General features: G+C 40.1%; 1 protein-coding gene across 1 annotated transcript; it reads right to left on the reverse strand.

Annotated features, from left to right (window-relative positions):
* Positions 1 to 109: 109 nt before the first annotated feature.
* Positions 110 to 12,505, reverse strand: shkbp1 (SH3KBP1 binding protein 1). The gene is made up of 18 exons (XM_066703942.1): positions 12,276 to 12,505; positions 11,442 to 11,495; positions 10,498 to 10,543; positions 10,294 to 10,367; positions 10,112 to 10,170; positions 9,588 to 9,668; positions 8,822 to 8,986; positions 8,079 to 8,169; positions 7,610 to 7,800; positions 7,198 to 7,313; positions 6,064 to 6,151; positions 5,642 to 5,758; positions 5,200 to 5,370; positions 4,819 to 4,974; positions 3,458 to 3,554; positions 2,855 to 3,039; positions 1,951 to 2,083; positions 110 to 1,578 (listed from the first exon to the last, which is right to left on the reverse strand). The coding sequence occupies exons 1-18, from the start codon at positions 12,329 to 12,331 to the stop codon at positions 924 to 926; spliced, it is 2,535 nt and encodes an 844-aa protein (XP_066560039.1). The 5' UTR covers positions 12,332 to 12,505; the 3' UTR covers positions 110 to 923.
* Positions 12,506 to 15,455: the final 2,950 nt, after the last annotated feature.

Genomic DNA, 15,455 nt, shown 5'->3' on the forward strand with positions numbered 1-15,455 from the left:
TTTTTTCTTTTTTAGAGGTTCCTACCTCCTTGCTTCCATTTGTTTAATGGAATGGGACTCCCCACTAAAATAAATACAGTTAATCAAGTATATAAAAACAAAGGCAATATATAAAACAACAGGATTTATTTGTATTGCTCAATTTACAAGAGCAGACTTTGCTAATCAGTTTTGGCAGCAGTGGAGGTAACTGAAGGCACTCAACCCCTATAGTAGGATAGACTCTGCTGAACTCTAAGTGCAACCCTAAAGCATTACAAGATTCATCTCACAGTGAGCCCGTAATGGCTAGTTTTATGCTTCCTGTACATGAAAATGCTTGATGGTAGTCTGTGCAAAATTATTGTCTATTTTTCTAAAACAACTTTCCAATAATCCAAAAAAAGGAAACTAATAAAACCACAGAAACAGTTTTTCACCAGTGTAATATAAAACCGACAGGTGCTCCACCACTGATGGAATTGTGAGGAAATGAACATGACCGGTAAAAAGTGCACTTCAGTGTGATCCATGCACATTGGCACAGTCAGCCTTTGCATTATTGTAAACTGGGATTGAAAAAGTGTTGCACAGCAAAGTGGTCGAGTAAACTGGTTAACCCTGCAGTTATGTTATCAGACTCCGGATACTACAAAGTATTGCTTTGAAAAGAGACCAGTCCTGTCTGGCAAAGAATAATAAAAAAATACTAAAACCCCCATTGCAGGTCAGATAAAAAATAAAAGAAAATACTAACTTTGGTTGTGTGTTAGGAACTCTTAAAGAAGAGTTGTGGGTGCATCTTTAAAAGGGAAACACAACAGCATTGATTGCATTCCATATAAATATGTCGTGGGAATCCACAGCATGAGAAGTGTGTGTGGGGGGGGGGGGGGGGTGCAGGAAGAAGGTGTGTGTGAGAAAAACAATAGACAAAGGGAAGTTCAAAAGCTGGTCTCATTCATCCTGGGTTTGGGACTGGTAGAGCTGGTGGGGGACCCAGGGTTTGGAGACGTGCTCGTGGTGCTGGCAGTGTTGCTAGCTTCACTGGGGGGAGACGCGCTCGGCTGGTGAGGGGAAGGGGGCGGCTGGGACCTGGCCGCTGGCAGGGGGCTAGGGACGGGGGCTTTCCGCAGGGGGGTGGTGGAAGACAGAGTGGGCGTTCTGATGCCCAGCCTGGCCTCCAGGTCACTGGACACCGCAATGCTTCGGCGGGCATCCAGGCTGGCATAATCAGTGTTCTTGGCGAGCTCCTGGCAACGCTCCACAAAGCTGCCCCGCCGTGCCGATGCCACCGGGTCCTTGGCATCCGCTGCACACCTCTCCTGGCCCAGGGCTCTCCTGGCCCAGGCCTCAGGGCCCCCCCCAGCGTCCGTCAGTCCCCTGGCACTGTGTGTGCTGCTAGCGTTGCTCAGAGACACCTGGCTGTTGGCAATCTGAGGGGGAACGCACAGCCCCACCCCGGCACCCAGCAGGGCCAAATCCCGCGGCTTGCTCAGAGGCATGGGGGGTGGCTGGCGGGACAGCGTGCCCACAAAGGGGCCGGCCCCTCTCACCCCACCCCTCTCCCGGGACAAGTCACTGGACTGAGACTGGAGGCTGGAAGGGAGAAACCAAAATGAAGGCAATGTCAGACACTGTGACACCATGTATGTATTCTAATGGAAATACAATTTGCAGAATAATTTTCAATTTGTAATATTTTGTGATCCAGAGAAGGCTTGCTCCTCATTTTCTGGAAGTAAGAATAAATAATTTAAGTAGCAAACTCAACAAGGGACTATATAGGCATTTTTGCTGAAAGCTTCAGTGCATTACATTGCACATAAAAGTTTTTGCTAGAGGGTTTCTGAGAGCTGATGGAGAGAAAACCTGTGCAATGTGGACACAGGTGTCTGTGTGCCATGTGTTCAGCCAATCAAGGTAGTGCTATGTATAGAAAGGTTCTGGGCAGGGTAGCCTAGGCCATACCTGCATGTGGAGTTACGGGGGGTGGCGGAGTGAGTGAACGAGGCCGCAGGGCTCATGTCTGGTGTTCTGGTTAGCGCCAGGTCACACTGGTCCAAAAGCTGCAAGAGCTCCTCTTCTGTGGGGCCTCCAAAAGCTACAGCAGAGAAACCGAGAGAGAGAGAGAGAGAGAGAGAGAGAGAGAGAGAGAGAGAGAGAGAGAGAGGTGGGGGGGTTCATCATTGTTTGTCTCGATTTTTTTGAACATTATCTTGGTGCATTCTTACACTATTCTCACAATGAAATATTTCCTTGGCAAGAAGGCTGTAGAGACATGTGTAAACTAAAAAAATAACCTCTACTTTACCTTCTCCTTTGTCTAATAAGTAACTAACAACCCTCCAGTTCATTCAGCTGCTAGCCATGCAGGTCTCTGAAGGTCACTACATTGTTGGATCCCTGCATTGGCTACAAGTAAGCTTTGAAACTGATCCTAAGGTAACTGCAAAACTAATCTCTTTAAATGCGTTTAAATAAATGGTTTAACTGCAATAGAAGTGGATCACACACATTACTTTTAGTTTCACAGAAACATTGTGGTTGTCAGTTCTGTACAGTACAATACTACCGGATGTCTCAGAACTGTTTAAAAATACATCTGTATTGTTTGCGTTTCTGTAGGGCCTCTCAGCTCTAGAGGTTACAAAGTTCACTTTTCAGCAGTCGACTGACAGTAATGAGCTTGCCTTGTTTAGAATGTGGTTTCTGTGATCTGTCTTACTCTCTTGTTAATCCTTAAACTCAAACTGCTTTGAGAAATGTACATTCCTTCAGATTTTTGTCCTGATCCTCTGTTCTCTTTTTAATTTATGCCTTTTCAGAAACCACAGAATTGTAATTGTAGGATCTGCTCAGCCCAGTTTCTTACCCTTGGAGTCAGTCTTGCCAGCAATCTCCATGGCTGTGGTGAGGTCCCACATCTGGATGCTGCCATTGGCATGACCGGTAAAAAGATAGCGGCGCTGTCTGGAGCCTATGCGACTGGAGCCCTCACACTCATGGACCATGAACGCGGTGATGGATGTGCCGTCCACAGAGCGCACCTCGCACACCCTATGGGAAACAGGCAACACTGGATGAAGCGAGGAGAGAAACCAAACACGCCGCAGAGAAGAGCGGAAGTGCAAGCTGATGCGGGACAGTGGCCGGTTTAGAGGTCAGATATATTCTCTTTGTCTTACTGTTGCAGCAAGATTGCGTACATCGTATGCAATTTCCAATGATCCCTCGAAATATGCAAGAGTTGTGTTCCTGGAACACTTTCCATAGTCAAGAATCGTGCAACTCAATGACGTTATTATGCCAATAAAAAGTGCCACTGCAAACATTTTCGACCCTCGCCTGTGGTGCAAAGACCAAAGCATAATTCTTAATGTGTTCATACTACACGTACATTAAAAATCACTTCTTTCAGCTTAACTCCTGACCTACTTGACTCATTGGAAACGGGAATATATGGAAACACACTCACCTTTTCCCATTGGAAGATAGACGCACATAGACCTTATCTGTGTCGGGAACTACTCTCTGGATGAAAACCTGTTGGTCATCACGTTCCCCATAAGGCCCTGGCAATGAAATACAAAACCGGTCAGTGTTGCTTACAAATGAAGACTGAAACCTTCAAATATATAATGCAATTTGATGCATCTTTCTATGTTCCTGTGGATTTTTAGGTTTCTAAGCACATGCTGGAAGCCTATAGTTTTTTTTTTTTATCTTTCTGCCACCAAAAGTAAAAATGCCTCTAGAACGCTCCAAGTTGCATGCAAACACACATGCAGTGTTGTAGAGGCCTGTGATACCTTAATTGTCAACTAATTGAAAACTACATGTGCTGGTCACATTGTATGGCGGCCATATTGCATTTTGTGGTGAAGGTACAAAAATCTTCTTCTAAGCCACTTACAGGGCACATGTGAAAATTTGTGCACATTATTGCCTTATGACCTAGTTTTACAGTTGTTCAAAACAAGCTGATCAGTCGCATGGTTTTTGCAGCCATGTTGCATTATTAAAAAAAGATTGAGATTCTTGTTTGGACGATCTGATATCAATTCTTAAAATCCCAAAGATCGATCCTTTAAATCTATGCATTTTCTCAGTGAATGAATAAAAGGTGCCGCCATGCCAAATATATGAGTGAACGGAGTAAAAACAATACGTGATGCCCCCCCCCCACCCCGCTCTTCAATACACGTGGCTGTTGCGCACACACACTAAACTTAAGCTTGCACTAATTCTCAAAAAAGCTCTCTCATAAGCAATACTGGTATTGTAATTATCACTATTCCCAAATTAAATCAAAATCGAATCAAATCGGGAGATCTATGCTGATACCCAGCCCTATTAGTGAGATCAAATTTTTTGTAACAATATTATAGAGATCTGTAAAAATGATAGGAGTTGATAGGATACAAAATATGGCTCTGATTTCCACATCTTAACTAACACCTACACATTACCAAAAAATAATTGAAATACAAGTGCAAACTTTAACTAACACCAGCATGCAGTCTACCAATGTATATTATATTCTACTGAAAATGAAACACACATGTATTATCATTATTTTATTTCTTATCAGACACCCTTATCCATTGCCCTTGAAACGCACACATTCCAAAACACAAACATGCAGACTACAAGGCATGCTACAATCTGAAACCTGCCGACGTACCTTGGAAGCCTGTATAGCTGCACGCAACTATTTTTTTAATTGTTATTATATATTTTTTTTTAATTCTGTGTTTTTGGATGGCCTCAATGAAAGGAAAAGCAGCTGATCACACATACACACACACACACAAATTGAAAAATGGCACGGCTCACCTATATCGATGCCCGCACTGCAGCCTGCATGACCATCTATGTCCTCCAGGGACAGGATCTTAAAGGAGGAGAGTGGCGTGGAGCCCGGCTGGGTGGAGATCATTCCTCTGAACCGGGTGACCGTCCAGGTCCGCACATGGTTGTTGTCAGCACAGACTGTCAAACACGACCACAGGAGTTAAAGCCACTGCACAGTGGATCTGTTCCTGCATCTGATCATCTGATTAGAATAATTGTCAGATAAAATAACATGACCATGTGCAATTCCATATTGCACTTAGTCCTGATTTTGTCTGCATCAAGCTAGGGGAGGGGACAAATGGACCATACTGCAGTGTATTATGGTTTTGTTGTGAGGCACACCAGCAGGGATTGGCCTACCTGAGGTGAGGTGTTTCTCCGACAGCATGATCTTGGTGACAGGGCTGCGGTGGACGGAGAACGTTTGGAAGAGCTGAGGTCCAGAGCCCACAGTCTCAGGGTGCTGCACAATGACCCTCACCGTCCCAGAACTGGTGCCATACGCAATCTCAATCCAGTTCCCACTGTCACCTGCCAGGGCAAAAGAGACAACTGATAGTACCCTCATATACAGGAATGCAACTAAAAAATATATCATATTATATATATATATATATATATATATATATATATATATATATATATATACACACACACATATACAGTTCCAATTTTTCAAATGTGGAAATTTATGTAAGGACTACACAAGGTTTGCAGTACAACACTGCAGTTTAATTCATTACACTCTTAACCCTTTGTGCACCATCTTTTGCAGAGTACAGAACTGCAAATGCAGACATACTTGTTTTGGGCGTGAGGTAGACACTAAGGGCAGTGATGGCATCTTCTGTTGGGTCTCGGTAGAGTTCAGTTACCAGGAGGTCATTGTCCTTCATTCTCAAGGGAAACTTTTGGACATCTAGCAGGAACAAACAAAGAACAGAAAATGAGGAGAAAAACAATGAAGGAATAAATTAATTTAATTTAATAGAATGTTTACTAGAATGTTTAACCACAAACTTGTAATTGTCTATTTTGTAGCAAGGCTTAATCAAATATCTAAGATCTAAGTCTACAGTATGTTGTGAAACTTGAATACTCTGTAATAGAACCCTCATCCAGGTTATATTTATTTGTAGATCTTGTAACATACTGCACTATATTTCAGTAAAGATCTAAAAATATTTTCCTGGGAACCCTATTCTTTGTGAATAAAGTACTTACCTATATAGTAAATGGATCCGTTATTACATCCCAATATAAGAAATGACCCAGCAGTGTCATAGCTGTTAATGGGAACCACATCTTGATTCTTGACAAAAAGGAATAAAATAATGCAGAATTTAAATCAAAAGGTTATGCACTGTAACTCAAGATACACAAAAGGGAAAATATTTTAGCGATGGTGATCTTGTTATCTTAACTGAAGCCTATTAATTTACATTCTATGTAAAGAAACAACAAAGCACTAGTGAGCTTCACATATATGTCAATTCCACAATTCCACAAAATGCATAACCTTATCAGAAAATTAGCTAATTTTGAAATTGCAAAATACAACAAAAGAATAACAAACATAGTGTTGTACTACAGTGTCTTGCAAGAATATTCAGTCAAGCATTATGTTAAGCACAGACCCAACATGGTACATCTCCCAGTCAACACCATTCCTGACGGCATTCAAGTGTGTATGTGTATGCATCATTTTTTTAATAGGAAACCATAGGAAGGGTCTGAATAATTTTGCAAGGCATTGCATGTAGCTTGGCTTTAACACTACATAGAATTGAGGAACCTCTGTTTTGCATTGTCATGTTTCCCTTTCTTAAAAACAACAAAACAATAGACATAACAAGATGTCAAAAATTCTGAATAACATCACAAATAACTATCAATATCAAATCACCATTAACTCTGATTTCAATTCCATTACCACAGTAACAATAAATACATATTTATATATTTTAACTGCATACAGCCAGTATAGGGGATGTATTTACATTAGCTATATTCAAAAAGGTGAATGTGTCATACATTCAAACAACAATGCAAGAAACAAAATACTCTGAAATCGTGAAAGATTTGAGGTTTAAAACATGCTGCAAAGGTCACTGCATAAGAAATAAGAACAGTACCAAACATCTGGCTGGAAGATATAAATTAAACTATCACTTTCCAAATACTTCTGTGAATAGAAGTCAAACAGGACTTCTGATTTCCTCATATAAATACTGTATGTTGCAAAGGCATGAAAGGTTACACATACAGCTATTTTTCAGTTTTTCTGCAGTGGCGGTGCCATTGTCTAATGCCATTGTTAAAGACTATTCTCTAAACATGCCGCCGGGAAGATTTTACCTGCCAGTGTTTGGTCACTGCGTTCCAGACGCCCACTTTCCCCGTGTGGCTGGTAGCAATCAGTTGGTTCCCTACGAAGAAGAGAGCTTCCACAGGAACATTGAGACTGAAGACACCTAAGGGAGAACCGAAAAACAGACCAGATGAACTCGGATCAAAGCATCCCATTCCTCGGGAAATCAGACATCTAATTTTTATCAATAAAAATATTGTTAGTTTACTGCTGTGGCCATAGTCATAAAACACCTGTTTTTCTTAGTGTGGGGAAGACAAAGAAATAGCAAAGAGTCATATAGTACTGCTACAAAAAACAAAGCATATAATATAAAACAAATATAATGTGTTAAAAGTTTTATCAATGTGGGCCTAGAGTCTCACACACAGCAATCTGAAGAGGAAAACAGCAACTCACCAATCTCTGTCCCATTTCCATCCGGACGAATGGCCCACAGGATGATTTCCGTACAGGATGCCACGGCCACCATCTTATCATTGTCACCCAGGGACCCCCCCATGACCTTGGCGTTGAGTGCCACCCTCTCGATCACCCAGTCCAGACGTGGGCTGGTGAAAACCTGCTGCCACCCAGAAGACTCCTTCACCCTGGTGCACAATATGATAGCAACAGTCTGTAGATGGCTGACCTCTCAAAGTCTACCTTTACCCTGCCTCAGTAAGATGAGTGCAGTAAACCCTAAGTATAACCCTATATATATATATCCATAGTAATAGAAAATATATAATTTTTCCTACAATTATGTCAGGTACATCAGCTCAAAATAGTTATTTGATCCACCTTCAGTTTACAAAAACAGAGAAGTTACTTTCTCCTCTACTAACATCAATACTCGGTGTGAACATTGTTTAGAGAGTTTTCTTACCTGTAACAAACCACAAACTGGGCATATGCCACTGCAATCCAATTGTGGTGACCGCACACCAACCGAACCATACCTGGATCAGCCACCTGACCTGGAAAACAAATACATATTTCTATCAGGGAGGGCAATAAGCTGCAGAATTACAATATGGAAAATCAAACACTGAGTTATTCATTTTTTAAACCTAGTGTCTAGGGACAGAAGGGAGGTGTCACCCCAAAAAATAGGCAAACTATATTGATAGCTTATACTGAGGATACATTTCACTTTATTCAAATTATTATATATGTATTCTCCTTCACAAGAAAGGTGACAAAAAAGATCAGAAGAACTATAGGCCCAGTAGTCTACTTCCCATCTTCAACAAAGTATTTACTAAGATATTAACACACTGACATCAAGACACACTTGACTTTGCCCAACCAATAGAACAAGCAGGATTTAGAAGTGGATATTTACGATGGATTATATACAAGTTGTGAGAGACGTATTGGAAAGATGCAGAGAATAATATGAGCTTCCTCCGTTTCCGGTAGAAGAAAACCGAATTAGAAGATGACCACATAAACGATGGGAAGATGAATAACTTTTGCCGGTGTGACATTGAAAAGAGAAGCTGTAGACTGAAACTAGTGGAAACATCTTGGGGAGGCCGTCAACCAGCAGTGGATCAATATAGGCCGATGATGATGATGAGATGATATACCCATTTACATTAGTATAAGTTTACAGACTACACTTACCAGTGAGTTTCTCCTCTAGCACTTTGCCCAGGATTCCTGCGTTGCCCAGATTGGGTGGCATGGTGTTGCTTCTCCTGACGGGGACTCTCTCTGTGGGGCCCATGCGTCCACTGACAAACTGGGGTCCTGCCACGCTGTGCCGGTTCCTTCTCTTCGCTGGGTACACTGCAGGGTAGCAGGGGAAGACGGAACCCACCAAAAGCAATGAGAACCACAAAAAAAGACAAAATATCCAGCACTGGTATATTGAGTGGAGCACAGCAGAACAGTGGTCCAGTCAACAAATATCATCCTTCTGCATGCATGGAAGCCAAGCAACCAGAAACCTGTGATAGCTTTTAGGCTTGATGTTGTTTCCAGAGCCTGTTATTGAACCTGTTTATATAAGACTGCATATATAACTGGTTCTGAGGTTATGAGGGATGGAAATTTAGCCGAGTTACTGTCAGGAGGTCAAGCCGTTAACGGACAGGGGAGGCAACACAATCCTTTGCATATCCGTAGGAAACACGAGATGCCCTGTAGATCACAACTCTGTTACTCAGGAAACAAGGCTTACTAGATGTGGGTGTTGGAAAGAGGATCTAGCCAAAGGAAGAGATTAGAGGATGTGTCAGTGGTGCTCCGAGCTGGAGTACAGCCAAAAAAACAACAAAAGAAGTGGACAAAAAAAAAACATCAGCTGGAGCCAGGGTAAAAAAAAAACAGAACACCTTTTTAGTAACAAAGAGAGGAGAGCTGTACTCAATATAGGAAGACATCTTACCTGGGGGAGGCAAGTAGCCATTGAATAGGACCGATCCACAGGAGGATTTGTCCAGTTCATCGCAGAGCTGCAGTTTCCGTACTGGAAAAGGGAAGAACAAAGAACTGTAGCTGTAGCATCCAAAATCCGATGAACCGTCACAGGAGTTAAGAAGAAAGAGAATCGCAGCGGGGCTGAGCTCATATGGTTTCGTCTTTGATCACTTTGTTATGGGTCGACTGCGATGGTTAACTTCCAGAGATAAGCCGCGGTATAAAGGAAATGGGAGTCGAAGTCAGGGGAAACACATGAAGCAAAAACTGGTCGCTACACTGGGTAGATTGAACTGTATACACAGAGTTTAACAATGTTTTGTAATTCACAAATTGCGTTAACAAACGAGGTGGACATAGAATTGTGAGCTTTGACAGCTGCAACTCATAAACAGACAAGCTTATATAATTCCACAGATGCAGCTCAAATACAGATATGCTTTGCAAGAATACCCAGCTTCGTCTGGGCTGTGCCGCCTCAGAATGTCTTACCTAATGGAGTGATTCCATAAAATTCAGCTTCATGGATCAACATACGCACATTGACTGACCTGTTGCAAGAAATACAAATATTTGGAATGTTATTTTCACTTGGAATGAAACACAGACTAAACAGTAAAGATACAATATATCATTCATATATATGATTATATATTTAAAGCATGACATCATACCTGGGATGCAATTCTTTGGTTCGAAGGAAGTTGAGAATCGGAGCGAAAAGGGAAGGATCACGGTCGATAAAAATCTGCAACAGACAAAAACAAAATTCTAGTGTGTATTTAGATTATATACAGACCTTAACCATTATAACTATTAGTTTAATTTGTAGTAGCACAAATACATTTCATATAATTCAGTTGAAATTGCCTACTTACTGCTCCCGTTTCATCTTTGAGAGTGGAAATCCTGCCACTTAGAAGACTGAAAAATAAAACCATCAAAGCTTCAAAGTTTTGAAGTTGTCTTAATTAATAAATAAATAAATAAATAAATAAACAAACATTCAAAAGAGGTGTTTTCAAGTGTGGATTATGAGATTGTTTTTAATATTTAAACTCCCCTATTTAAATGTCCAAGATGAATTACTAGAAAAGTGATTGAAAATCAAATTCTGTCTCTAGAGCTTTGCATATTTTTTCTGCTTAACTCAATGTATTCTTTTGACTGTATTTCGACATAATAAAACAACCCTGTTCTTATTTAATGATAATCCTGAAGGACAAAATTAAATAATGCACAATCTATGCTTCAGGTTCAGCTGATGCCAGTAACGGGAGATGTGACGCATCTCTAGTCAGAGAGCTGTGGACCTATGGAGGAAGTGACTAAGGGAATACAATATGATCATTATTGTGAACAAAAGCAACCACAGTACAAACACATGGAGACAAACTGCCTTCTCTTGTTGGTGATGTTTATGTTTTTCCAAATCGCAATTTCTCCTCAGGGTTTAGTCCTACTCCAGATCACTGACCACTCACTACTCCTCATAGACTCAATACAACTGTCCCTGGGTTCTCGAATAACCTTGACTTACACTGATTTGGAAACCAGAGAAGATGGGTAGGAGTTTTAGGTGGGATTTGTCCAATTTCACATGTAGCTTTGGTACCATAACACAAATTAAGAAAAGAATGTAAATCAGTAGAGAAACCCTTTAACAAGAAAAAGCACCTGCAGTGTGACTACATCTACATTTCGACTCGGTAAACATTGCACAGTTCTCATTTTGAATGTTATTTATTTATGTATTTATTGGGGGGGAATAACAGCAAACATTAGAGCAGGTCAGACTAATCTCGAATGAAAGTTTACTGACCTTGAAAAAAAGGAATCTGGAACCCAGGTTAGAGTCTGTCTTGACGTACAGAATCTGAAATGACAAATCTCACACTGTACAAACAACCATTTCCTTTGCTTGGTTTCAGAGCTATAGAGGCTAAATCTAGAAAAACACAAAGCTGCTAAAGCAAAGGAAACAGTAATTGTATTGTATCTGGAAGTTCTACAATATGTGGGCTCAATTTGCTTATTTCCAAAAATGATCATCATCGTCATCGTTGTTGTTGTTGTTACATTTTGCTTTGATAATCCGTGACGATATTAAAAACCACAATCTGCAGGAAACTAGACTAGATGGCGGTAATTATTTTGCCTTCTCCATTTTATAGGTATGCATTTGTCCTCAATACGTTTCTATTACCATCAGAAAACAGATGTCTTATGTGATGTGGCATGTGCTGGTGAAAAAAGACATTTCACTCTATGCTTTTAATTTTTGTATTTTGCACAGTTGTTTATTTCCAGCCACACATGGGGACGGGATGCGTACTGTACTTGTAGTACTAGTTAAATAAGATGCTTTTTTCAATGCACATCCAACTATTTATTAGCTGATGTTTACAGTATCTTAAGATCATTGCAAATTACAATAATAATGATTTCAGTGAACAACAGACGTGATCTGCGACTATAAACTTGCCCTTTGTTGTATAGGTATAGCTTCTTATAAGTTATGTATCAGTTTTAAATATATACATCAGCCTACAAATACATCAGCTGACCAAACATGCAATGTATTCCAGATACTGTAATGCACAGTATTAATAATAAGGCAAAGATCTCGTTTTAAGTAGCTTGCATATCAACTTACCTCTTTCCCCCCACGTTTAGATGTATGATTTCTCCCGTTCTCGGCAAATTCGCCATTTCTTCACGCACCGTACATCATACACGCACACTAGCACACAAAATTGATTTAATAATATTCACATCTCCTGCGATCTTTAAAAACATAAACTTTTTCACGCCCAGAATTGGGTTTTAGTCCCACTTCCTGAAACATATATTTTTAAATCCCTTCCTTTCTGCTCTCCTGTGATTGGCCAGCACGCAGCGCTGGGTTCCCACCAGTGGCTCGCCGAGCTGTCCGTCAAGACCAGCATTTAGCGCACGTCTTCATTTCCCTGTCTGTCGGAAAGGGCTTTCTCTGCACAATGACATTTTCATGATGTCACTACCCGCTCAGATGAAAGATTATTTTCAGCAGTATATCTTCAGTGTTATGCAGTTGATCTTAGACCATTTCATTGTGTTTTTTTCCAATAATGACAATATTATGTAGGAAATACTTATTAGGCGAACCAATGTCCAAAACCGATGTATAAAAATGGTTAAATTTAGCGTTGAAAGCAAAGAAGCACAAATACATACAAATCTAAAGAGCAAAAGAGCTAATTAGTTTCGTTTTAGAAAGGCTCATTATGGAGACACTTCATTTAAAGATAACTATTTACGTATCCAGTCTTCAATCTTGTGTATTTCATTTAAACCAAAATACTTCAAGAGCAGAAATGCCCTGGGCTGCACCACCATTCACCTGCTTCTTTAATTGTCCTTCACTGTAACAAAAGGTTTTTCGGGAAGTGGAGACGATTGCAACAGAATAGGAAGCTTTCACATCAATCCTGACTTTGTTTTAACTAATACTGTAAGCTTTGTGCTGTAGCTAGAAAATATAAAACATAAATGTTGCCATTTGTAAAGCATCGTCTCTTTATTTTAGTCCCCAGGATTCTGTTATAATTTGAGCTTTGAATTTAGTATAATACAAATTTAAACATTCTTGAAACATTGTCTTAAAAAGTTAGATTTAAGAACGAAACATGACTTGAACAGCTCAGGATTTCCTGCAGATTTCAGCATTTGATAGGATGAGTTTAGCTGTGCATCTCACCATATATCAAATGCACCATACAACCCACATGCTAATTCCGTGGTAAAAGGATTATACCTTTGCCAGGAAGTGGTACAGAGCTGCAATGAAGTAATGTGAAGTAACTACATATTTCAAATCAGTGTTGTTTATTCAAAAACGCCAACATTTTTATTTGCTACAAACAAAGAGCTTTAGAATTCTGCTCTTGGGTGTTCAAGTCTCTGTGTCCATTATTGATATATACTTTATAATGCATGTACTAATCTTTGTGACCTATTGTGTTCTTCTTCTCCCTTCACCAGATCATGAGTTACGAGGACAAACTGTATTAGGAACACAGGGGTTTCGACACTTGACTTCCCCCCCACAAACTATAGCACTGTGTTCATTGTGGGGCTGCTGGGGTATCTTGTTGCCTTGGGGGTGATTGTTCAGATACTGAGACGCAAGAATGTCCTGTGTGCCTACCTCTTAAACATGTCCATCAGCACCCTACCACCTTCTTTATAGCTTACACCATCGATGGCGAGAACTGGGCTTATTGTAGAGCGGCTTGCAAAGTTCTTAGGCACATCTACTCCACCAACCTCTTCCTCAGCTGCATCGCCTGGTCCTGATCCTTCCCTTCTCCCTCATAGGGGTCTGAAGAGTGAAGAAGGCTATGCTGTTGTATGCAGTGGTCTGGTTGATCATCATCTGAACTATTAGTGTTTGTGATCTTCTACAGCCCCTTGCTCTTGCTCCTGGTCTCCTACTCCATGGTTATCAGTGTAGTCCACCACAGCTCAGTCTTGGATGCCCTAAAGTAGGGGAGGTCGATGGGCTGGTATATCAGCATGGTGGCCCATCTTCATGTCTTGCTACCTTCCCTATGATTGGGCTCCTACCTCAGCTACACTGCTGCCTGCTCCTGCAAGACCCAGGGGAGGACTCACCCTCTCTAAAGGGTCTTTTCTGTCCTCACCAGCATCAGTAGCACCCACCCCCCGGTGCTCCCCACTACTTCAGTCACAACTACATAACTGTTACTGCAATATTGAATCAGTTTGCTTTCATTAATGGTTCAGGGAAAAGCAAGATTAGGTTATATTAATGGGGAGAATCTGACCTCATCAATCATTATCATATTAGACTTAGATTAGAATATTATACATTATGATATACTGTTGTTATCTTGTAATAACTACCTTAAACAATCCAACATATTATTGGAATCTAAAAACAAACACAAAATATAAAATCAAATAGTATATGCATGAATGCATGCATTCGTATCTTTTTGTTGTTGTTATTGCTTGTTTTCTAATGAAGTGCTTGTGAATGTACAAAATATTGTCAAAAAAGTGGATACAATATGCATATGCACTACAAGTGGGTGTGGGTGAAGAACTGTAATTTGGAAACCATCTATTTGGACATTTTGCACCAGATACAAATATAAATACATAAACACAAATAAATGTTTTGTGCATTGCTCTGTGAGTCCAAGAAAAAAACAAAGCATAGACTTGTGTTTTTTTGACATATCACAACTTGTATTTATCAATTCACGGAGATAACTGTACAGAGGCAATGATTGATTGTAAGGTCTGATCTATTTTATACATCATTATTCACTCATTCATTATTTCCATTTACTTACATGTGTCACCCCAACCCTTTATTGTACAGTGATTGTATAGCAGGGGGATAAAACTGTTTAAAAACATGCACAGCGATTCAGTAATAGGGACTTAATACTAATCCATGCAACTTTTTTTTCTCCTGATTTTTTTTTTTTTTTTTTACAAATAAATTAATTTTCCCCATTTATTTAATCTGATCGTTAAATTGGTTAAAATTCATTAACATTTTTTTAAAATGTTTTACAGCAGAAAAACAAATGAAGGAAATAAGGAAGAAAGAAATGGTAGTTTTTTTTTTTTTCTTTACAGAAAATATTTTAAGCAATTACATTTTATACAGGTCATTTAGCTTTTGAGCTTTGCAAAAAATCAGTAATTCACTTCAAAAGCAATGGTGCTGCAGGGTTCAATTAGTCCTCGAAGAAATAAGTAGTGATTTAAATTACTCACACACACACACATACACATACATTCATATATACAGCCAAGC

This window comes from Amia ocellicauda, chromosome 5, assembly GCF_036373705.1.
Source record: "Amia ocellicauda isolate fAmiCal2 chromosome 5, fAmiCal2.hap1, whole genome shotgun sequence".
Lineage (NCBI taxonomy): Eukaryota > Metazoa > Chordata > Actinopteri > Amiiformes > Amiidae > Amia > Amia ocellicauda.

Excerpts from the sequence above, each read along its gene's own strand:
- shkbp1 (XM_066703942.1), bottom strand. The coding sequence starts at position 12,331 with ATGGCGAATTTGCCGAGAACGGGAGAAATCATACATCTAAACGTGGGG. Across the intron at positions 7,801-8,078 it reads CAGTTTGTGGTTTGTTACAG|GGTGAAGGAGTCTTCTGGGT; the intron begins GTAAGAAAACTC and ends ATTGTGCACCAG. Across the intron at positions 5,759-6,063 it reads CGGATCCATTTACTATATAG|ATGTCCAAAAGTTTCCCTTG; the intron begins GTAAGTACTTTA and ends TGTTCCTGCTAG.